The 26,242-nt window shown below is 39.1% G+C and overlaps 2 protein-coding genes across 2 annotated transcripts in view; both read right to left on the reverse strand.

Annotated features, from left to right (window-relative positions):
- The window catches only part of LOC127435438 (nuclear pore complex protein Nup107-like), a 33,874-nt gene extending 31,572 nt beyond the window's left edge, over positions 1-2,302 (reverse strand). The window contains 1 exon segment of the mRNA XM_051688933.1: positions 2,203-2,302. Coding sequence (XP_051544893.1) covers positions 2,203-2,227 — 25 coding nt within the window. The 5' untranslated portion in view covers positions 2,228-2,302.
- Positions 2,303-12,187: 9,885 nt separating this feature from the next.
- LOC127435396 (membrane-associated guanylate kinase, WW and PDZ domain-containing protein 2-like) overlaps positions 12,188-26,242 on the reverse strand; it is a 311,603-nt gene continuing 297,548 nt past the window's right edge. Inside the window, exons 21-22 of the mRNA XM_051688849.1 lie at positions 21,251-21,389; positions 12,188-16,719 (exon numbers count right to left, since the gene is read on the reverse strand). Of these exons, the coding sequence (XP_051544809.1) occupies positions 16,019-16,719; positions 21,251-21,389 (840 nt within the window). The 3' untranslated portion in view covers positions 12,188-16,018. The remainder of the gene's footprint in view (positions 16,720-21,250; positions 21,390-26,242) is intronic.

Genomic DNA, 26,242 nt, shown 5'->3' on the forward strand with positions numbered 1-26,242 from the left:
CTTGTGGAGGTCCAAAAAAAAATTTCTGAGGTCTTGGCTGATTTCTTTTGATTCCCCTATTATTTCTAGCAAAGAGGCACTGAGTTTGAAGGTAGGCCTTAAAATGCATCCACAGGTACACCTCCAATTGACTCCGATTAGCATATCAGAAGCTAATTGCCTACAAGCTGCTTAAAGGCACAGTTAACTTAGTGTATGTAAGTTTCTGACCCACTGGAATTGTGATATAGTCAATTAAAAGTGAAACAATCTGTCTGTTAACAATTTTTGGAAACATTACTTGTGTCGTGCACAAAGTTGATGTCCTAAACAACTTGCCAAAACTATAGTTTGCTAATATGAAATCTGTGGAGTGGTTAAAAAATATGTTTTAATGACTTTAACTCATTAACTAAGTGTATGTAAACTTCTGACTTCAACGGTGTATGTATGTGTGTGTATATATATATATATATATATATATATATATATATATATATATAAATACACACATATACATACACACACTGGCGGCCAAAAGTTTGGAATAATGTAGAGATTTTGCTGTTTCGGAAGGAAATTGGTACTTTAATTCACCAAAGTGGCATTTACTGATCACAAAGTACAGTCAGGACATTACTGATGTAAAAAACAGCACCATCACTATTTGAAAAAAGTCATTTTTGATAAAATCTAGACAGGCCCCATTTCCAGCAGCCATCACTCCAACACTTTATCATTGAGTAATCATGATAAATTACTAATTTGGTACTAGAAAATCACTTGTCATTATATCAAACACAGTTTAAAGCTATTTGGTTCATTGAATGAAGCTTAACATTGTCTTTGTGTTTGTTTTTGAGTTGCTACAGTACGCAATAAACTGGCATGTCTTAAGGTCAGTATTAGGTCAAAAATGGCAAAAAAGAAAAATCTGTCTCTAGAAACTCATCAGTCAATCATTGTTTTGAGGAATGAAGGCTATACAATGCTTGAAATTCACAAAAAACTGAAGATTTCATACAAAGGTGTACACTACAGTCTTCAAAGACAAAGGACAACTGGCTCTAACAAGGACAGAAAGAGATGTGGAAGGCCAGATGTACAACTAAACAAGAGGATAAGTACATCAGAGTCTCTAGTTTGAGAAATAGACGCCTCACATGTCCTCAGCTGACAGCTTCATTGAATTCTACCTGCTCAACACCAGTTTCATGTACAACAGTAAAGAGAAGACTCAGGGGTGCAGGCCTTATGGGAAGAATTGCAAAGAAAAAGACACTTTTGAAACAGAAAAACAAGAAGAAATGGTTGAGTGGGCAAAGAAACAGACATTGGACAACAGAAAATTGGAAAAGAGTGTTCTGGATCTTAACCCCATTGAGCTTTTGTGGGATCAGATAGACTGTAAGGTGTGTGAGAAGTGCCCGACAAGACAGCCACATCTATGGCAAGTGTTACAGGAAGTGTGGGGTGAAATGTCACCTGAGTATCTGGACAAACTGACAGCTAGAATGCCAAAGATCTGCAAAGCTGTCATTACTGCTCGTGGAGGATTTTTAGATGAGAACTCTTTAAAGTAGTTTAAGTAGTTAAAAAAATTCAAATTGAAATAGTAATTTTTCACGTTATTGATGTCCTGTCTTATACATTGTGATCAGTTGAATGCCACTTTAGTGAATAAAAGTACCAATTTCTTTCCATAAGAGCAGAATCTGTACATTATTCCAAACTTTTGGCCACCAGTGTGTGTGTGTGTGTGTGTGTGTGTGTGTATATATATATATATATATATATATATATATATATATAAGACTTAACCAAACGTAACAGAAAGCTTACTGCCCAGTAAAACATAATTAACAATTGTGTCTAATAGACTTAACTGGCTATGATAGAGAATGTATAAAACAAAAACATCCGGTATACTTCTATCCATAGGTTAGTTCTCTAGTATGTAATTAATGATGCACGTAAGCAGTACAAGTTAATACCATTTTTTTATTAAATCATAACATTCCTACTATTTTCATTTCTTACATGTTTTATTATATTCAATGTTTTTATTTTATAATACTGAAACTGACATACACGTTTATAATAATCTCCAACAATATTACAAAACAGCTTACTTTCAGGACGAACACATGAATCAAACATAATGGCTACAAATAGTTAAATAACACACAAAGACAGTAAATAATAATACAGTGTGATATTTACCAGTCCATAATGTCAGTAATATCATGATTGCTAGCTAGCGCAGAGGTTTTTTTGCGCCTTCACTTCTGTTCCTTCTTCTGGTGAGGTAAGCAGGTCATTGAAACTCCACGCTGCCACCTGCCGACGCGGAGGAATGAGTAGTACCAGAGATTGTTTTTAGCCCGAGACGGAGCACTTGAACGCAAGTAAACTCAGAAAAAAAAAAAAAAAAAAAACCTTTCGACTGCTGTAAATATTTGTAGGAACATAAAAAGATTCAACAGCTAAAACATAAACTGAACAAGTTTCACAGACATGTGATAAAGAGAAATGGAATAATGTGTCCCTGAACAAAGGGGGGGGTCAAAATCAAAAGTAACAGTCAGTATGTGGTGTGGCCACCAGCTACATTAAGTACTGCAGTGCATCTCCTCCTCATGGACCGCACCAGATTTGCCAGTTCTTGCTGTGAGACGTTACCCCACTCTTCCACCAAGGCACTTGCAAATTCCTGAACATTTCTGGGGGGAATGGCCCTAGCCCTCACCCTCCGATCCAACAGGTCCCAGATGTGCTCAATGGGATTGAGATTCGGACTCTTCGCTGGCCATGGCAGAACACTGACATTCCTGTCTTGCAGGAAATCACACACAGAACGAGCAGTATGGCTGGTGGCATTGTCATGCTGGAGGGTCATGTTAGGATGAGCCTGCAGGAAGTGTACCACATGAGAGAGGAGGATGTCTTCCCTGTAACGCACAGCATTGAGATTGCCTGCAATGACAAAAAGCTCAGTCCGATGATGCTGTGTCACACCACCCCAGACCATGACAGACCCTCCACCTCTAAATCGATCCTGCTCCAGAGTACAGGCCTCGGTGTAACGCTCATTCCTTCTACAATAAACGCAAGTCTGACCATCACCCCTGGTGAGACAAAACTGCGACTCATCAGTGAAGAGCACTTTTTGCCAGTGCTGTCTGGTCCAGCGAAGGTGAGTTTGTGCCCGTAGGAGACGTTGATGCCGGTGATGTCTGGTAAGGACCTGCCTCACAACAGGCCTACAAGCCCTCAGTCCAGCCTCTCTCAGCCTATTGCGGACAGTCTGAGCACTGATGGAGGGATTGTGCATTCCTAGTGTAACTCGGGCATTTGTTGTTGCCATCCTGTACCTGTCCCGCAGGTGTGATATTCGGCTGTACCGATCCTCTGCAGGTGTTGTTACATGTGGTCTGCCACTGCGAGGATGATCAGCTGTCTTTCCTGTCTCCCTGTAGTGCTGTCTTAGGCGTCTCACAGTACGGACATTGCAATTTATTGCCCTGGCCACATCTGCAGTCCTCATGCCTCCATGCAGCATGCCTAAGGCACATTCATGCAGATGAGCAGGGACCCTGGGCATCTTTCTTTTGGTGTTTTTCAGAGTCAGTAGAAAGGTCTCTTTAGTGTCCTAAGTTTTCATAACTGTGACCTTAATTGCCTACCGTTAGTGTGTTAGTGTTAGTGTCTTAACGACCCCTCCTCCCCAGACTCCCGCCAGGTTGAGGACATGCAACAGGAACAAGCAAACTGACAATGGCAAGCGACGAGCCTTACACTGTAAGTTGATCAGCTAATGTATACGTTTGCAATGTTTTTATTGTTGGCAAATTATAAACCAGCTCCTGTGGATTTTTTATATCTGTGTCAGTGTTAGCTAGATGTATTGCTGGCTTCCATGGCTGCAGTGCACTGTGTTTGCCTGCTAACTTGTTTCAAATCTGGCATCCCGGGGTGTTGAAATACTATTGGGAAATGGGTAGTGGGCGGGATCACACAGGCCAAAACACAAACAGAAATTCCGTCCCGGAATGGACATTTCAAAGTAGAATACTGGCTGTAGCATTGTTTTCGGAGAAGCCAGTATTTCAACTTAGTATGTTTCCTAAATCTCTCATAACATATTATGATAATTTTATGCTTTAGTACAGTAAATATATTACATATTGCACCTTTAAGTAAAATGAAATCTTTACATCAGTCAAATCTTCCATTACCCATCTATTCACAACAATATTATAACAACACAGTAGAATATTTCAGAAATATATTACAAAGCATATTTAAAAAGAAAGACACCACAGTTGCCAAATCTTTTTTACAGGTACAAAACATGTACAAGTGGCTCATAGAAATTGAAACAAATTAAAAACATTTCAACAGTCCAGATTATTAAGGTGGCACAGTTCGAGAAGCATTTTCTTCACAAATACAACAACCTGTCACACATATACTGGTCGATACACAGGAAACACATGAAGTCTGTGATGCCTTGCTTGGAGAGGTTCGCTTTAGAAGTTATCTGACTACACTACTAAAATGGAAATGTTTACCTTGTTGCCATAAAGGGATTGTTCACCCAAAAATGAAAATTCTCTCATCATTTACTCACCCCATGTCATCCCAGATGTGCACAACTTTCTTTTACTGAACACAAATGAAGATTTTTAGAAGAATATACAATGCAAGTTAATGGTGGCCAGAACTTTAAAGCTTCAAAAAGCACATAAAAACGGCATAAAAGTAACTATACAACTCCAGTGGATATGTTATGATGTGTTATGATAGGTGTGGGTGAGAAACAGATCAATGTTTAAGCCGCTTTTTACTATAAATCTTCACTTTCACTTTCCTAAGCAGCACTTGTTTATTTTCCCTTTTAGGTGTAAAAGTGAGTGCTTCTGAGGACATAAATGTAACCACAAGGATTACTTTTACTCTGCCTTTACATTTAATGCAAGTAAATGGTGGCCACATTCCTCTAAATATCTTCTTTTGTGTTGTGCAGAAGTAATACACATTTGGGATGGCATGAGGGTGTGTAAACGGTGAGAGAAGTTTTCATTTTTTTTTTTTAACTATCCTGTAATGCCACAATTTCTGTAAAAGGTAGAGTACAATCACCACTTTACAGAAAACTTACCAGGGGTGCAGCTTTTGTACTCTTTATGGAAGGTTAGACACACAGATAGATAACAGAAAGAGATAGAGAGAGATAAATTCTGAGGAACACATTGACAAAATATAGACTCAAGTTACCATCTGCTAGCCACTGAAAGAGGCCATGAGAGACAGAGATATCTGCCACTTAGAGGAGAGACCATGTTCCCCATGCACACAGACAGCAGTAGAAAATGAGGAACATTTCCAACTACACTTTGACCACTTTAAAACTATTAGATTTGTCTTCTTCCAAAAAATTTGAGAACATGTCATTACCAAATCAAACTAAATAGTCACACTTTAGGAGAAGGAAGTGTTTTACAAACAAAAAAGTGTTTTCTTATATGCTAAAACGAGATCTTTCCTGACCCATGACTTATATTTTTTTTTTTTTAAAAAACATAATTTATATGTAAAAAATATATTTGTTTAAATTTTTTTAATTATTTGTCTTCTTTATATTATGTATACATTTTGGATGGTTTATATATATATATATATATAATTTTTATTTATTTTATTTGTTTATTTTTTTTCCTTCACCTGTACTTGTCTTTATGATTGTATTCATATATTGTTTGATCTTATTGAACATTTATAGAAAAAACTCCACAGTTTTACCACCATTTGTGGACTTTACAGACGGTTCCTTACCACACCCTCCACAGTATTAGCACATTTTAGCACAATGTATGGACTTTTCAGACGGTCCCTTACCCACCGTAGGCAAATTTTCCAACTTATATCAACGTTAAACTGGCGATCTGGAACGATTTCACCATGACGCCATCTGACCAGCTTAAATACAGGACAAATCACGTACGATGATGCATCCCGTATTGATGCGTCATTTTATCTTTAAATACAGGACGATCCCGTAATTTATGGGACGGGTGGCAACCCTAACCGTATGCACTGTGTGTACGATGAGCGCTCTGACTGACCTGAGAAATTTTTATTCGCAAAATATTTCACCAATCATGAAATGTGTACCGTATTTCTGTTGACTGTTTAAAAGAACTAACAATGCACAATTTGCGAATGAATAATTCTTTTGGCCAAACGGGATTGATTCGTGATTCAGTATAATTCGTTCAGAGCGCTCTCCACTGAATCATCAACTGATAAAAACGCATCTCGAGACACCTGCATTCTGCTCTATTCCTCATCGCAGCTGTGGTAACTTTTTTTTATTTTATTTTTTTAATTTTTTTTATAACATTATAAAAGTATAATGTTATACATTTACATACTCCAAAAAAAAAAAAAAAAAAAAAAAAAATTGCAAATATAAAAAAGTCTGCAAGGTTTATGCTGCTAAAAAAGGTGGAAATGCTTCTTCACATGCTTCTTCATGGTGTAATTAGAAACAGAAGTCCAGCCTTACAGGTAAGAGCCAATCACCTTTTAGTCGCCTGTCAGTCAGCTCGAGAATGCATATGCACATTACCTTGACCAGACTGACAAATATAATTTTTAGTGTAATTTGAGGTCAAGAAGCACAATTTATGATACCATTGTTGTCAGATTTTACTGCTGATTTGTTCTTTAATGGTATCTTAACCAACCTTTTTGTAAATTTCGGTCTTTCCCCATTCAAGTAGATAGGAGCTGTACTTTCATGTCGCTTGTATCCACAGAAAATAGCTGCCTGGGAGTGTTCCAAACATGGCCGCCTGACTTGCCTCGAAAGGGAATTTGGTAGTACAACTGCATCACCTATTTATGGCGTAAGCACCTGCCATTTCAAGGTCTCCGGTCTGCAGCTATACATACTTGGCATGCCAGAGGTTAGCAGTTAGCATACTGCTGATAGCTTGCCACTGAGCGGAATTACAGGCATACCAATGTGCAATATGGACATCTTTTATCTTTTCATATTCAGTCAGTCTTTTAAAATTTCTATTTCAATATCTGGATAACATCTCATCTGGCCCTGATTTTACTGCATGAATATGGGTTTCTTTTCTTAGAAAATGTATTTTCAGCCTAATCCAATTCAATATATGCAATGACAATAACGGTCAACCTTGGTCAATTTCTCCTTCAAGGTGCACTCAGTAACTTTTGTATATACAGTATGTTGTTTTGGACCTACACTGACACCAGACGGCATAGATGCAGCATAATTTAAACTCAATCATTTTTAGTGACCAATGCCATTGTAGAAATTCACTATTCACAGTCAGTCATGTGAATTTGATCCATGAGTCAAACTGTCCAATAACAGGGTAGTTACTGAGCAAGTAGTATTCGATTGGTCATGTGATCCTAACATGGCAGCCCCCATGAGGGGACCCTTTCCATGTCGTACAGCTTTTATAAGGTTACTGATATGACTGGAGCCTTCATCTCACATGAACTGATTTTCAACGATAACTTATAAACCTGTAAAGACAGACCTACATTGAGCTCCGAAGTTGTTCATCGATGGTATATGTTTCTACTGAAGCCTACTTTCAACCTCATTGTTTAAAAATCGTGTTTGATAGCGGACTTCATGTTAAATAACCCATGGTCCAGCAGAGACAGATCGACCAATCAGAGCACCAAGCCAGCGTAACGTGCCTCGGAGGGACCACACACTCCAATGATGCACTGTGAATGGCTTAATCGAATCGGTGTCTCTACACCCTTAAATTACATATCTATATGTACATATCGGAGTATTTAGCTGTAAACTTAAAATATATTGTTTCTATACTTATAATCAACAACCTACAATCAATAGTTTTATATATTCTCATCGTATTTTATTCAATTATGTCATTCGTAATGCTTTATGCGATTGTAGTCCGTACCCTCATGAAACACGGTAAGTACACAGTCTTGTACCTTTGTCTTCTTGTCAGATTTTCAAATACTTTTTTGCCTCAAAACAAAGTTTGTGATGTTGTGATTCTCCTCGGAACTGGTTGGTTTGGTTCATGACTTCATGAAAAATGAATGGGAAAAATGCTTCCGGAACCCAGATGGCTGAATAAGTGGGCGGGCAGTGTTGCGCTGTATTACTATGACATTTGTATGGGGAATCAATTAAATAAAGCCCTAAATAGCAATTATGTCAATGAGATATTTGACATTTCAGCAAGTCCAACTGTCAGTTAAGTTACCATATGCAATTTATTTGTTTACAAAAGAATGAAAGAGCGGGCTTCTCAAGAGAAAAGACACGGTTATCTTAAAGACAGTAAACTTAAGAGGGGATGTGTGTGAATGCGAGCACAGATTACGGGAAAGCTCTTGCAGTGTGAATGAACAAATTTTGCAGTCCCAGATCAGTTGCCTGAACTACATTTCCTGGGATTAATCCCGGAATCTGTGTGTGAAAGGGGCTTTATTCCCATTTTAGTATATAGGCATATTCAGATAGGCTGTGCATATCTGAACTGCAAATACAGTGATGATTTTTTATTTAATTTTTTATTTAGGTGTTTTCTCCCCTTTTTCTCCCCAATTTGGAATGCCCAATTCCCAATGTGCTCTAAGTCCTCGTGGTGGCGTTGTGACTCACCTCAATCCGGGTGGCGGTGGAAGAATCTCAGCTGCCTCTACGTCTGAGACCGTCAAGCCGTGCATCTTATCACATGGCTTGTTGAGTGCATTACCGCGGAGACATAGCACATGTGGAGGCTTCACGCCATTCTCCGCGGCATCCACGCACAACTCACCATGCACCCTACCGAGAGCGAACCACATTATAGCGACCACGAGGAGGTTACCCCATGTGACTCTACACTCCCTAGCAACCGGGCCATTTTGGTTGCTTAGGAGACCTGGCTGGAGTCACTCAGCACGCCCTGGATTCGAACTCATGACTCCAGGGGTGGTAGTCAATGTCTTTACTTGCTGAGCAACCCAGGCTCACCTAAATGATTTACCATTTTACCCAAAAACAATACTATTTAGACAATTTTATCACAATTTTTCCCCAGTAAAAACTATAACACTGAAAAATTTCCATTAAGACTTGAAGGAAGATCAAAACAAAATCAGAAATCCAAATTAGCATAGCCTAATTTAAATATTCACACTAAATGAGATTAAACATACTGTCTTCCACATCTGATTGTCTCTGTTTGTATACACCGATCAGCCACAACATTAAAACCACCTGCCTAATATTGTGTAGGTCCCCCTCGTGCCACCAAATCAGCGCCAACCCGCAACCCGCTGTTCTCCTCACCACAATTGTACAGAGCGTTTATCTGAGTTACAGTAGACTTTGTCAGTTCGAACCAGTCTGGCCATTCTCTGTTGACCTCTCTCATCAACAAGGCGTTTCCATCCACAGAACTGCCGCTCACTGGATGCTTTTTTGTTTTTGGCACCATTTGGAGTAAATTTTAGAGACTGTTGTGCGTGAAAATCCTAGGAGATCAGCAGTTACAGAAATACTCAAACCAGCCCATCTGGCACCAACAATCATGCCATGGTCGAAATCAATGAGATCACATTTTTTCCCCATTCTGATGGTTGATGTGAACATTAACTGAAGCTCCTGACCTGTATCTGCATGATTTTATGCACTGCTGCCACATGATTGGCTGATTAGATAATCGCATGGATGATTGTTGGTGCCAAATGGGCTGTTTTTTTTTTGTTTGTTTTTTTAAATTTCATCCCCTTTTCTCCCAATTTGGAATGTCCAATTCCCACTACTTAGTAGGTCCTCGTGGTGGTCCGGTTACTCACCTCGATCCGGGTGGCGGAGGACTTCTGAGGTTGCCAATTCGCGCATCTTATGCATGACACCGCGGAGACTCACAGCATGTGGCTCATGCTACTCTCCGCGATCCACGCACAACTTTCCACGTGCCCTGTTGAGAGCGAGAACCACTAATTGCAACCATGAGGAGGTTACCCCATATGACTCTACCCTCCCTAGCAACCGGGCCAATTTGGTTGCTTAGGAGACCTGACTGGAGTCACTCAGCACGTCCTGGATTCGAACTCGCGACTCCAGGGGTGGTAATCAGCGTCAATACTCGCTGAGCTACCCAGGCCCCCATCAGATGGGCTGTTTTGAGTATTTCTGTAACTGCTGATCTCCTGGGATTTTCACACACAACAGTCTCTAGAATTTACTCAGAATGGTGCCAAAATCAAAAAACATCCAGTGAGTGGCAGTTATGCGGATGGAAATGCCTTGTTGATGAGAGAGGTCAACAGAGAATGGCCAGACTGGTTCAAACTGACAGAGTATACAGCAACTCAGATAACCACTCTGTACAATCGTGGTGAGAAGAATATCATCTCATAATGCTATTCTGAGATGCCGGTTGGTGCTCTTTTGGTGGCACGAGGGGGACCTACACAATATTAGGCAGATGGTTTTAATGTTGTGGCTGATCGGTATATATATAGAATACTTTTTGTTTTCTTTCTCTTAAAAAGATTAGCAATTAGCAAAAAATCTTTTAGCACACTAAGTTAAATTTCACCTTCATTATCTGCTTCTACTTCCTAAGTGCTGAAGTTTAAATTTCACAGTGTTTGGTTTTGAAAATGGAATACACCTAGTAACCAAATTTAACATTCTATAAGGCCAGTTTTAAACCTTTAGGTTAAACAACCTTACACACTTGTTGAAAGAGGATTATCAGCATTTATAAACCTGGGTTATGAAACACCACAAAAGCAGTGCTAATTCTGAATTGCGGTTCCAAAGGTGCGGTCCCATGGTAGAGTATGAACAGCGTGAAACATGGAACAGGATAACCCAGGATTAAAAATTACTCTGGGCCGGAATAATTACATGGTAAGTCATGCAGCACAAAATCAAGACAGACTGGCAATTAAGCAAAACACTCACAAATCACTTGCATTTTACTTGAATACTTTACACCATGTGAAGGTTTAATTTGACAGTATTTCAGTAAATATCATACAGTAAACAAGAGCTCTGCAAAAGTAGGTACTGTATGTATATATCCATTGAATTGCATTTAATAAAAAATAGTAGCTCACTTACAGATTTCTTATTTATTTTTTGACAGTCATAATACATACTGTTGACTTTACATTTTCAGCTGTACAGGGTGAACTGCACTGTTCTTAAAGTTCTACACAGTGATACAGAGCCCCTGATGGGCATGTCATTGCACCGCCTCCACCATTAAATCATCTTGTTTCAAATTGGTTTGAATCGTTTCTGTAAAGTCTCTTTAGCATTTGGCAAACTCAGTCGAGACAGTATAGATTTCAAGTCAGTATTAATTGACTGACTTTACATAATGACAACAAAAACCTTAAAGCCAGAAGCATACTCTAATATGTAAATACAAATACTTCTAGCTAAGCAAGCTTGATTTCCCATCGTTGCATTCCAAAATGTGTCAGAACACAGTTCATAATTCAACACTGTTTAATGTTAAAGATAGTTAAACTGTCGACATGCTTATAGCTAGCTGCCTGAATAATATCAAATCCAGTTTAATGGCACAAACATTTGAAGGTTACTCTATCGCCCCCTTGAGGTTTGTTACCACCACAGTAATGCAAGAATGGACGTTAAAGGGATAGTTAACCCAAAAATGAATCATTTACTCACCATCATGCCATCCCAGATGTGTATGACTTTCTTCTGCTGAACAAAAAAAATGTTTAGAAGAAAATCTCCACTCTGTAGGTCCATACAATGCATGTAAATGGTGGCCAGAACTTTGAAGGTCCAAAAAGCACATACATGAAGCATAAAAGTAATCCATATGACTCCAGTGGTTTAATTCATGTCTTCTGAAGCAATATGATAGATGTGAGTGAGAAACAGATCCATATTTCAGTCCTTTTTTTACTATCAGTTCTCCTCCCTCCTCCATAGGTGGTGATATGCACAAAGAATGCAAATCACCAAAAACAAAAGAAGAAGAAAGTGAAAGTGGAGATTTATGGTAAAAAAGGACTTAAATATTGATCTGTTTCTCACCCATGCCTATCATATCACTTCTGAAGATATTGATTCAACCACTGGAGTCATATGAATTACTTTTATGCTGCCTTTATGTGCTTTTTAGACCTTAAAGGTTCTGGTCACCATTCACTTACATTGTATGGACCAACAGAGCTGAGATATTTTTCTAAAAATCTTCTTTTATGTTCAGCAGAATAAAGAAAGTCATACACATCTGGGATGGCATGAGAGAATTTTCATTGTTGGGTGAACTATCCCTTTAAGTATGGGACAACAACAGGATTGGACGCTTTCAACACGTTGGCTGACCATTTGAGTATGCATTTGTGTACAAGCATATGTTTCTGGCCTTAAGATGCCTTGCTCCTTATTCTTAAGACTTCTAAAAAATTTATACTTTAAGCAAAATTTCCCAGTTCATGTCTATAGCTCTATGGAGAGGTATCATAGCTGCATATGGAATTATCCATCTTATTTATTTATTAAGTCTTTGCCGGGGCTCTATGGAAAATACATTTACTTTGACAATGTCTGTCTAGGGTTTTTAAGGATGTGAATGAAAAATATTACTGCGAATGTAATAGCCAAGTCACAAAGGCACAATCACATTTGGAGTGCTTCAATTAATTTGTCTTTATCGGGGAAAAGTTTGCACTATCTTGTAATGACTAGATCATTGTCGGCTCTCCTTGTCATCTACAAAAATTTGTCAAAGAGCGTCAGTGGAAACAGTCAATGCTTTATTTCTGTGGGAGATGAATATAATAGATATGGTGTTATAACAATGGAGAGAACAGTCTTGTCTTGGGTGCTTTGCAAAAGAAATTTAAAGTAAAGTTGATGAGAAATTGGTTTGAGTTGACACGCATAAATTAAAGTGATTCACATGCACACAATTATCAAAGAAGTGAAACATTTCACATAATTTTGGACAAAATTGCAATTTTTTGATTATGAACACACAATGAAGCAAATTTGGTGTCTTGAAGTGTTTGACCTTTTTAAGTGCTACCAAAATGGTGTATGAGTTAATAACCAATGTCAATGTAACTTGGAAAAATTTGATTTTCAAACATTTTGGTTGCACTTCAAGGCCCTTTCACATGATTCGTGTCAATGTTCCCCAATGCACTGAGCTAGAAGTGTCAAACTACAGTACTACCACATATGAAGCATTGTTATGTGATGCACAGATTTACTGCTGAACTTTGAAGTGCGCCCAGTGATTACCGGACAATTCACGCGACATATCATTAAGTGGGCGGTGCACATCTATATACGGTTGTACGACACGTCAAAAGCATTTCAGAACATTTTGAGAAAAAAATAATAATGCAAGGTTACCATTATCATTTGTGTTCATTATTTTCACTGTTTACTAGTGGGATTCTGAGAATTACCTCCTTCAAAAGTATCCAATGCATATCATGGATCTACAGCGTTATTCTTACCAGTACTGCATTTATATGTATTTATCACAGCTACTGACTGTCTACTTATAGACAAAGTGCTGAACAAACATTTGAACTCCTGTCTCCACTCAGAGATATCATTAATAAATATCTGCACTTCTCTTAAAAGACTAGCACCTCTATCTATGTAGGAAAATAGCATTTCATTCTTTTATTGATACATCTATACTGTGAATTTAAAAAAAAAAAAAAAAACAGCCTCACAGTTAAACTGGAGACCAATTGGCATTCAGAGTTGGGGATGTGACAACATGCTTATTCAGTCCTGGCACTTTTTTTGCAACTGAATTAAATTGTCAATTGAATCCTGCAGGCAATCCAGCTACAGCTGGTAGCTGTGTTTTGGAACATAGTAGCTGATTTCTTGCTGGTCCAAGCAGGTCCTTAACTGGTCGACCAGCTACCATGTTCAAAAAACCAGCTTGGCCACCTTGAGCTGGTATGACCATCTGGTGGCTGGTTTGTTGCTGGTCCAAAATGGTCTCCCAGCTTGGTGCACCTAATGACCAGTTTGAACCAGCTTGGAGCAGCTAATAACCAGCTAAGACCAGCTAGAAACCAGCAACCATGTTCCAAAAAACAGCTACCAGCTTAAACTGGACTTTCCAATAGGGATAAATATAACTTTTTCAGTTGTGAAGTTGTTGCCTAGAATGTAGAGCTCAAATAAAGCTTTAAACTGTCTGCATAAGGCACTCTGCCCCAATCAAAACAATTTTGTGTTTCATCTAAACCACCTCTGACCTTTCTAATTGCTTTGTTATGTGTAGACAAGTAAAGGGAGAATAGATCAAGCCAGTGATGACGGAGTCAAGAGATAGTCAAAGCCCATTGGCTCTTTGAGAGGCTGAAGCCCAAAGTATATTTCGGTTCTGACACGAACCGCTTGGTGTATGCATACAGTCTAACACTTTCAAAGTATACTCCATTTGACTTTGCGTGCATCCACAGGCAGTTGACGCATGTGCATTACAGCTGCTATGAGAATCTGGACTGTATCTTCAGGAGGTTAGACTCATAAAGATGTCTTTATAGTCCTTCAGACTAAAGTTATACAAATGCAGGTATCTCCTGACCTACTCACACAACGCCACCTTCAGCCTTCATCTCCTGTTGTTTACTAGCAAATACATCATCTTCTGGCACTTTCTCATGAAAGCAATGGCTCAGTTGTGAGTGTTGCCACCTTGTGAATCCACTAATTATTGCAAATAAATCCAGATACATGCGTACACTTTGTGTTCAGAGCATGCGCGGTTAAAAAAATCTGGACACACAAATTCAGTGCTCCAGCACTCTGCTAATGAAATTTACGTCACACGTTCTGTATGCCTACACTTAACGTTTGCGTCTAACTGAGGTATACTTTGGGCTTGACAGAGCAGCTGACCAATCACAGGCCTTGAGAGGCATTCACATGGCGATTTGCCATGAGAAAGTGATCAAGCAAAAAGTCATTAATTTTCAGTGAAAGTTGCCGATTTGAGGCGACATGAGCGGCAACGACCATTGACACTGCAACAAAGTTGAGCAGAGATCAACTTGATGCAGCAACTACCATTAAAAGTTCAGACAGTGAAGCTCATGAGACCCACCTCCTGGTACACTGCAAGTAGGAATGACTATTACCAACCAACAGTCCAGCGATTTGGCAATCTTCAGCATTTACATCGCTTTCAGTGTAAAAGCACCTTAAATATTGAAACAGAAAATTCATTGTAGTTTATACTCTTCTAATTAACACTGTGTTTGATGTCAACACTCCAGAATGGGCTCACATGGGTGTATAAAGACCATATTTACAATATATATACTGTATGTAGTCATATAATATATCTATTTCTATATTGATTTTACTGACCTTTGTTACAGACATCTGCAGGTCAATAGAGTCTTTATTTAAGGCAGAGTTCTATTGTCGAATGTCCGTTATATATAATTTTTTTTTTCATTTTCATTCTTCAAATACACAAAAAATGTCAAGGAAACTCCTTTATATTCTTCATTTTTTAATGAAAGTGTATAAAAATGTATGTGGCCACCAGTGGTGGTCTAGAGTCAGTAAGTGGCTCTCTGTGCATGTAAGTCTGTATGTCTGAGTGCTTTTCCCCAACAGTTCAAACCGGTCTGGGGTTTATTGCACACTAAATGCATCACTCATTCTACCACAGTTCCATTTTTGGAGTGAATGCTTCCAGTTCTTAAGGTGGTGGGTGTCATATCTCTTAAAATAATTTAGAATAAAATATAAATAAAAAATGCTCTGTCTAGAAATGCATGGGAAAATCTTTAGTGAGGGTTGTAGGAAGGGGTGGTGCTTGGTAACACAAGGTTAAAACCTAGCTCTACCAAGTAGGCCAAAAAAACAAGGTGAATCATGGCCAGAAGTTGGTCCAAAAGAGCAGGCCAACGAAGTCAAGGCAAAAATCAAGATCAAGCCAGGAGAAGGGCCTTTGATTGGGGTGAGATGTTATCTGCTGATAGTGGAGTTGGCTGAGCGTAGGGTGCTGGGTATCTTGTCTGAACCCGGGATCTTCCAAGGTCCTGGGGAAACTGTGGCCTTCCTGCCTGGTGGATTGCTGCTGCTGTTCTTGGAGTTGCGGTCAGGACGACTCTCGACATGACCCTTCTCTGGTTCCTTCGGTAGGGCTTTGAGTTGCACCGCAGCCCCTTGCTGGTTGCCACTACCTTCAGGGTTTCCATTCCCCCCATTGATATTGGTGTTTGCTGGGAGACTTTTGGGGGACTCTCGTTTTCGAGAAGGCGTGTTGCTCCGTTCCCTCCTACGCTCCTTGGACTTCGCCCGACTGCTTTTCAGGGGTTTAGACTCATAAGGTTCTCCCACAAGTTCATCACGGTCGTGTTTTTGGTGACCCTTCCCTTCACTAGAGCAACGGTTGGTCCTGCCACCCTCCCTGTGCTTGGTCCCACCTCTGCCTGCTAGGCCTGACTTCTTCCCCATGCTGGCCTGCTCCAGAGCTCTACTCTCTGGGCCTCTAAGACCCTGGGAACCATTGAGAACTGCTGCTTCCAAGGACAATGTATGAGGTGGGTCAGGGGGTGGGTTCACATGAGAAGCTGATGGATTTGACAAGCTGTCGAGGGGTGGTGCTACTTCCGACAGACTTGGGGAGGCTGTAATGCGAGCATCCCAGGGGGTGGGACTATCTGCTAGGGAAACAGGGCGACAGTCATTAGTAAAAGGTCCAGTGCAAAACCGGTTTAACAGGCACTAATGCACGCACACTTTACACACCAGAATAAAAAAATTAAAAAGAGAAAGAAAAAAGGTTAGAGAAAATGCTAACACAAGCAAAAAATAGAAACAAATTACATGAACCACACTAACAAAAGATGACCATGGTATTGCTATGTTTTTTTGTTTTGTTTTTTTTGACATTTTACCAAGGCAGACTTATTCATGAGTCTCTAATTAGGAGTCTAAGTCAAGTCTTAAGTCTCTTGTGAGGACTCCAAATCAAACTCATGTCTTTGAAGGCTAAGTATAACACCCTGTCCTAACCAGACACAATGTGGCAACAGGTATCTTTTCCATTGTAATCAGAGTTTTTTTTCCTAACCAGCCACGACCGCGGCAAGCGACAAGACATTCTGTCGATTGCTTAGATTCCATTCCTGCGGCATCGCACCGGGTAGCCCCGTCCGCTATTAAGTATGTTAAAGTACATTAAACAGTATGTTAAATCTGCTATCTCACTAGCTGGTAAAAAAAAAAGGGAATTTTGGCAAAGGGTGTCACACTTACCGACTGTTCATGGAGTAACTTTACTTTGTGAATGTGTTTAATTGCATATTTAGCCCTTCGGGCCACGCCATAGAAAGAGTATATCCATACGCGGCTATGGTGAGAAAAGGATTTACATTCAGTAAACAGACTGTTCCACCTGACTGCTCTGATCTCTGATTTAGTCATTTAAGTGTAAGAGATTTTCACCGCGTTGTGCAGCCTTGTTGCGTTCAGTGTGGACAGACAGATTGCTAGCCACTGTTATCTTATGGCATCATGTCTGGTTAGGACACGGTGAAAGCCAAGTCTCAAGTCTTAGTCCTTTGTCACAGGCTATTCAGAGACAATAATTCTCCTTGTAGACCTAAAGACTTGTGTTGTTCACGAGTCTCAAATTTGGAGTCCAAGTCAAGACAATACTTTTGTGATTTATCTCCAAATGTCAGACTCGAATTCCATATGTGTATCATGTAAAAAAAAAATTGTTTTTTTTATGTATCATGGTAGTTACATATTTTTTTTTATTTAATATGTACGTACCTTGGTAATTTCACTGCATTCTTTAAAGTACATTGGATCACCATATAAATGCAGTACCATGGTATATGGCTATGGTTATCATTCAGTGCCATGATATTACCAATACCATCTGAGACCATCCAATGTTCCATGGTGACACCACAGTACATTTTTGTAAGTGTATAAAGCACTACATTACTCTATTCACATACCAAAGAAACCTTCCATTAAAGACAGAAAACTAGGCCTATAGAAAACAGGTATTCTTTGGCCTATACACCTGTTTCACAGTCGTTGATGTGTCTACTGAATGTGGAATAATCAAGGTTTTCCCACTGGCTTCTTCTGCTATCCGTGCCACATACACTCACACACATCACTTCACACCTAGGCACTTATATTGGAGTGACATCTTCACACATCCTTAGTGTAGACTCCCAATACACAATAGCAAGTTTGACTCACACATCAACTGCAAACTGAAAGAGGGTCGCTGCCCTTAATATTTTCCTTACACATCCCTAATCGTACTGTCACCTCATATAATGTGGGCTACACTGAGGACTGCTCAGCTTTCTCCCAACCTATATAGCATATGCACACAATCGGTCATTTTAACGCATGCTAACAAGCAAATCGGCTAAAAAAAATAATTTCCACAGAAAACAAGCACTAAAACCTATCTATTTTAGCTTATATCTTACTAAGTTTTAAGCATAGTAAGATATAACAAGTGTAAACAATTATGTATCATTGTGTCTCTTGGCTGGCTTTATATTGGTCTTTTGGGATTATATTTATTGCTTAAATGGCCCAGGTGCAGCAAAAATCACTAGTCTGTAGAGGGAAAAGATTAATTCAAGCTCATAAAGGCTTTTTCACTATGGAATAGAAGACAGGTATGGAATGTAAAATGCCACAACTACCACATGATGACTTTTTCAGCTCGACTTTTGTGGCGCCACAGAGATCTCTGGGGGATAATAAATGTGTGAAGTGATGGCCGAGTGCGTGTGAGCGGAATTCAAAGGCAAATGTTGTTATAAATGTTGTTACAGAGTTGTTATAGCACCTGAGAGAAGACCATAGCTCTTAAGTTTTAATCAGAATGGAGAGTCAGTTTACAAGAATATTAAAGAGTGTGTGTCTAGGGGTAGATTGACGGACACAAATTTGCTGCCTTCAAGTCAGACTGGAATGATCGTGTTCACAAGAAAGTCATAATTAGCAGTGAGATTGTGACTGTTGACTGTACAATTTCATTTGTGCACAATTAGTGTACTGCTGGTGAAGAACAGCCATAAGCTTGACAGAAAATACTTCTAATTTAGCCGTTTTTAGAGGCAACATGCTTAGGCTATGTGACAAATCTACATTTCCCCTCAATGTGCCAGCACAAAAATGATAAAATTCAGATTCTGCACTTAAAGTGCATTTTTTTTTTCTGCTATTCATTTTGTTATACTAAAAATCTTCCTGTCTTGTCAGTGAAATAGCAAAAGACAAATTAAATGAAACTGCCCAATGTGTCCATTTTATTCTAACCATTAACACTTGCAACACACATCCAAATTCCTAATCAAGACTTAAAGGCAGCAAACTGTTTTTAATGGTCATGCTTACGCGTGTAGCCATCCAATCTATGTGTTCGAGGTCTACAGAAGATAGTGTTTGTGTTATAACTGACATTTTGGAACTTACGTATAAAGTCTGAATACTGAAACTAACTAAAGCTTTCACTGACATATTTTGTGGAAATACACAGATATAGTAAAACACACAATATCATAGCAGCAAACATTAAAATTAACTCAACTGAAATACAGCACAACACAGAATAAAGTGACACACACACAAAAAAAATTATAATTTAAGACTATCTATAAAAAAGCACTCAACAAACTGAACAAACCAACTAAAAAACCCAATCCAAAAGTCAGTCAGAATGGCAATTGGTTTGTTAGAACACATGCACTCAGTTACAAACCGTGTCTTTAGGATGACCCATTAGGAAGAAATAGGGGGAGCCATGGTTGTCACTTTCCATGCACATGGAGAGACTGGAAGGTACCATTCCTATAAGAGGCGAAGTAACAACCTAAACCAATCATTAGGGTTAGAACAGCAGCCAAAGGCTAAGACAGTTATTAAGATCAGTGCTGAGATAGTATTCAGTGAGGAACATTGAGAAAGGGAGGGAGAATTATTAACAGAGAGCCGTCACACAGATGAAAGATTAGAAGAAAACTAGCTGTATCTACACTGATACAAAGAGCATGCTTTCATATACATGTTAAAGAAGAGTGCTTTGTTAGCAGGAAAAATTGAACGATTTTTTATGTAATACAAACATTGTAGAGTTTTTAATTATTAGTGTACAAATGCATGATTTAACTTATGGTGGCCTCCCTCTGAGGACGAAATTACCTGCCAGAAAACCCCTTTGAGAACAGAAATTGATTTACCATAAAGCTGAGTTTATTTTACAGCCTACAACTGCTGTACAGCCTTTGCAACTAAATTGGTGGTAAAAAAGTCTGTTCACACCAAGAACAAAACAAAACAATGAAACAAATCGCAGATGAAAGGTCTATTTACACCACGAAAAAGCTAAACAAACAGCAAGTCTTTTCACACCATGAAAGAAAAATAGCTAAACAAATCGCAGACAAAAGGTCTAATTACTCCAGTAAAAAAGAAGAACAGAAAACAAATCACAGATGAAAGGTCTATTTACACAAAGAAAAAAAAAAAAAGAAAAAAAAAATCACAGACGAAAGGTCTATTTACACAAAGAAAAAAACAAAAAACAAATTGCAGATGAAAGGTCTATTCACACCAAGAACAAAAAAAGTTAAACAAATTGCAGACGAAAGGTCTATTTAGACAAGAAAGAAAGAAAATACAGACAAATGGTCTATTTACACAAGTAGAAAAAAATAAAAAAAATCTAATAAATATCAGACAAAAGGTCTTTTTTTCAAAAAAACAAAAAAATCAACCAATAGAAAAAAAGCTAGCTTTGTTGCCATAAGAATTTCATTTGATGTGAATAAGTTTTTACTTTACTTTCCCAAATCAATTTGCTCCAAATCGTCTTGATACTGTGGAGTCAGATATCAAACATAATGGATCAACAAAATATTAGATATAATAAAATGGATAGTTCCAGTATAGTCACGGCTGAAGCGGTTGCAGGCACTCCGCTTCGAGTCGTGCCTAACAATGCCCTTAAGCCATGACTATATTCACAATATAGCACGGCCTCTCATTCCTTATTGCTTAATTATAAGTACTCCAAAGAAGGCTATTGTTGAGATAAATAGATGTCTACTCCATAAATGTAATCTTTAGGCCTTGTACATCAATTAAGTTAGCTAATGCACATTTGTGAGCTATAAGGTGTTTGTTCAGGAAGTGTGTGTGTAAACCTACCATACTCAGGGACCTGCCCTGTGCCTCTCTTGAGTAGCAGACGTACCCTGCGGCCACCTGATTTGATGAGCTCAATAGCGCGAGCATGGGTCATATCTCTCGTGCTCTCCCCATTTATCTCAATGATCTGATCACCAACCTGCAAAAGAGACAAAATATGACTAATATATTTATTGGGAAAACAGTTTAAACAATCAAGGTTTTTGATGGAAAGAAAATTGTTAATCTCTCAAGAGGCGTTCACACATAAATCGATTTTATTGTTGGAGGTTACAAAGTAGTGGTGGTCAGACCATAAATGGAGAGTATTGCTGGTGATATTATGATGGCGCTCCATTTTGACAACATTACTTTTTTCGGATAGATTTTCAGGTATAATATTTATTTTATTATGTTCTTGTATTTTGGCAGATACAAATCATATAGAACAGTGAAATTGCTCTCTGTAAAATGAACTTATCCTCCGTCTTATCTTCCTACACTCCAGTATAGTACCTCACAGGAGGCGGATCATGTGAGCACTATTGTCTTCACTCCCATTGGTTGCCACCCCTTGTCGCTGTTCATTTGCATAAAGTTTTCTGTGCTGAATGGCCAAATGAGAGCCCTGACCTCAATCCTGTTAAAGTTTCAACTATTTTAAAGGGTAAGTGAGCTGAAAACACTCATGAATAATATGCAGGTCTGATCAGTAGCAAGCAATAAAAAGTGTTTAGCTGTTGTTGCCAATACAAGAAGTTACATGTATTACTGCATAACTTCTTAAGCCTTTTTAATCCATTACCTTGACTAATTCAACAATGTATCTTATTAAAGATATGGCAATGTGTAATGTTTTATTATAATTTATTATTCTGACTTTATTGAATACTATAACAGATTTATAGACCCATTCATGCAGCAATTCTGATCATTAAAAAAAAAAAACCATTGGTGGTGTAATTTCCATCTTAAAACATACCATAACTATTAGTCAACATACTAGTTCAACATGCTAGTCTAGAATTCCATCTAGCATTTAAAAACCTTATTAAAATGTGAAATCTGCAGTGATGTGTTTTCAAATGCATGTTCAAAGGTAATTACTTCATGACAACTTTGAATTGCAACCCCTCAGGTTTTAATGATACAATTAATATGAATGAAATTTATTATAGATAATTATTCAGTAGGATCAGTATAGGTTCACAACGCACGTTGGCTGCTTTGGCTAAGTGCTAATCAGTATTAGCAGTCATGAATAAGCCTTAGCACCAATTAATTTAAGCTTTAACGTCACTGAATTAATAAACCATGGGTACCAAGCCCCTATGGACCAAAATACTGATGTCCTAAAGCTCCTTTGTGTCAGATGTGGGACTATCGAAGATAATGAGAGCATCTTAATTACCCATTACGGATATACAGGGGCCTGGTATGATCGTAAATATTACCATAAGTACTCTAAAGTCCTCCCTTAACTGACAAAAGCAATATTCAGATGAGACTAGTTTCCCTGAGAAGGTCAGGTGTACATGTTTTACTCTACTTTGTGATTTTAAGGGGGCCTGAGTTAATTTACTTAGGTGTTGTTACACAAGCACAATTTAACCACAAGGAACAACTTTCTTGGTATTTTTAGCACCTACAGTTGAAAGGAGCCGCCTGCCATTTTTTAAAATTCATCGTTTTAAATTGTTCATCTATTGTTTTATTTATACTGAGGATTCTGACATCCTATTAATTTGACAACCTATTTTTTTTACATGCTATGTGTGGAACTATGCATATTCTGACACTGGGTACAGACACTTCTACCCCTGTAATAACTATAGATCCCAATCACGTCTGAATTAGTGCCATTTTATGAAATCGCAGGTCTCCCGTATAAATAATTGTAAGACAAACATCTTTTAGAAAACGAATCCAGTCCAAATAATGCTAAAAAAATAATGCAGACAGATGCTGCAAATTTTTGAAAATATAGCTGTAAGCGCCCCTTGACAGGAAAAGCCACCTACACACATCCTGATTCTATGGTAAGCACAAAGTTGCATGTAGAACTTGTCTTGTGTCTGTGGACTAATTGGCCCAAGGCTGGGGAAAATTAACGAGCCAATTATAGTTACAAATGGAGAATTCTTCTCAAATGGTCTGGTTAATGCAAACGTCTATGTAGGAGGCAGCCAGGGGAGAGCAGTCGGTTCTTTGACTCATTAAGATCTTGTTTGAATGGGGTATAGAGAACAGTACGACCCTCAACTCTCTCCCATTATTGATGAGCAGTTTCTGGTTATTGTTCCTGGACTGGGTTCCTCTGACCCTTGGGAGTTGGGGTGGAGTAGGTTATTAGTAAAACCCTTGCAGCTCACAGCGTCAGAATCTCTATACTGTTTACAGCTCATCACTGTGTATCTAGAGGGTATCTGTGCTAATCTACATCCGCAGTGTCTGGGGGGACTATATGACTTCAAGTTTAATGGAGTTTTTAAATACCACAGGTCTGTACCACCACAAACTAATTACAGTTCCTTCCAAAGGCATTTTCCAATATGCTTTGGTTACATTTACACCCTTTATGTGTGTGTGGTCTGCAGGTAAGGGACTATCAGATAAATATGAGAGGTTATAAAACAATGAGAGAGAGGTAGAAAGAGAGAGATAGAATATCCTTAGGGGGCTGTTTATGGACATTAGCAATGACAGCTTAATTACAGAGAAGAAGTGTAAAGGGAACAGAACAGCAGAAAAGAGTTACAATGGATGGACGGACGGATGGATGGATGGACATGAGACAGATGGATGGATAAGAAAGAGAGATGGGTGGATGGATGGATGGATGGATGACAGACAGACAGACAGACAGACAGATAGATAGATAGATAGATAGATAGATAGATAAACTCAGCAAAAAAAGAAACGTCCTCTCAATTTCAACTGCTTTTATTTTCAGCAAACTCAACATGTGTAAATATTTGTATGAACATAAAAAGATTCAACAACTAAGACATAAACTGAACAAGTTTCACAGACATGTGACTAACAGAAATGGAATAATGTGTCCTTGAGCAAAGGGGGGGGGGTCAAAATCAAAAGTAACAGTCAGTATGTGGTGTGGCCACCAGCTGCATTAAGTACTGCAGTGCATCTCCTCCTCATGGACTGTAACAGATTTGCCAGTTCTTGCTGTGAGATGTTACCCCTCTCTTCCACCAAGGCACTTGCAAGTTCCAGGACATTTCTGTGGGGAATGGCCCTAGCCCAACAGGTCCCAGACGTGCTCAATGATCCAGGCTCTTCGCTGGCCATGGCAGAACACTGACATTCCTTTCTTGCAGGAAATCACGCACAGAATGAGCAGTATGGCTGGTGGCATTGTCATGCTGGAGGGTCATGTCAGGATGAGCCTGCAGCAAGGGTAACACATGGAGGAGGATGTCTTCCCTGTAACGCACAGCGTTGAGATTGCCTGCATTGACAACAAGCTCAGTCCGATGATGCTGTGACACACCGCCCCAGACCATAACGGACCCTCCACCTCTAAATTGATCCCGCTCCAGAGTACAGGCCTCAGTGGAATGCTCATTCCTTCGACGATAAACACAAGTCCGACCATCACCCCTGGTGAGACAAAACTGCGACTCGTCAGTGAAGAGCACTTTTTGCCAGTCCTGTCTGGTCCAGCGAAGGTGGGTTTGTGCCATATAGGAGGCATTGTTGCCGGTGATGTCTGGTAAGGACCTGCCTTACAACAGGCCTACAAGCCCTCAGTCCAGCCTCTCTCAGCCTATTGCGGACAGTCTGAGCTCTGATGGAGGGATTGTGCATTCCTGGTGTAACTCGGGCAGTTGTTGTTGCCATCTTGTACCTGTCCCGCAGGTGTGACATTCGGATGTACCGATCCTGTGCAAGTGTTGTTACATGTGGTCTGCCACTGCGAGGACAATCAGCTGTCCTTCCTGTCTCCCTGTAGCGCTGTCTTAGGCGTCTCACAGTACGGGCATTGCAATTTATTGCCCTGGCCACATCTGCAGTCCTCATGCCTCCATGCAGCATGCCTAAGGCACATTCACGCAGATGAGCAGGGACCCTGGGCATCTTTATTTTGGTGTTTTTCAGAGTCAGTAGAAAGGTCTCTTTAGTGTCCTAAGTTTTTATAACTGTGACCTGAATTGCCTACCATCTGTAAGCTGTTAGTTTCTTAATGACCGTTCCACAGATGCATGTTCATTAATTGTTTATGGTTCATTGAACAAGCATGGAAAACGTTGTTTAAACCCTTTTACAATAAAGATCTGTAAAGTTATTTGGATTTTTACAAATTAATCTTTAAAATACAGTGTCCTGAAAAAGGGACGTTTATTTTTTTGCTGAGTTTAGATAGATGATGGATGGATGGATGGATAGATAGATAAGAAAGAGAGATGGGTGGATGGATGGATGGATAATCGATATATAGATAGGTAGATGGACGGATGGATGGACAGACAGATAGATGATGGATGGATGGATGGATGGATGGATGATAGATAGATACATAGATAGAGGATGATGAATGGATGGATGGATGGACAGACGGACAGACAGACAGACAGATAAATAGACAGATAGATACTGTAGATAGATAGATAGATAGATGAATGGATGGATAGATGGATAAATAGAGGGGGATGATAGATAGATAGATAGACAGACAGACAGATGATATGGATGGATGGATAAGAAAGAGAGATGGATGGATAACTGATCAATAAGATAGATAGATGGAAAGATGGACAGACAGACAGATAGACTGACTTCCGTTTGTAGGGAATTTCCAGTGCCATAAACAGGTGTCATTTATTTGGCTGCTTCAACAGACTGGAATATGCAGTCTATGTATAACATGGAACTGCTGCCATCAATCATTAATTAAAACAAGTAAATGAGGCAGTGAGCTTGACAAATTAATCTTGATTCAGGATCACTGGTCACGATAATCCTTTATAGTCCTTTAGGATCTAAAGCAGAAAT

The sequence above is a fragment of the Myxocyprinus asiaticus genome, chromosome 45 (genome assembly GCF_019703515.2).
Source record: "Myxocyprinus asiaticus isolate MX2 ecotype Aquarium Trade chromosome 45, UBuf_Myxa_2, whole genome shotgun sequence".
In the NCBI taxonomy this organism is placed as follows: Eukaryota; Metazoa; Chordata; class Actinopteri; order Cypriniformes; family Catostomidae; genus Myxocyprinus; species Myxocyprinus asiaticus.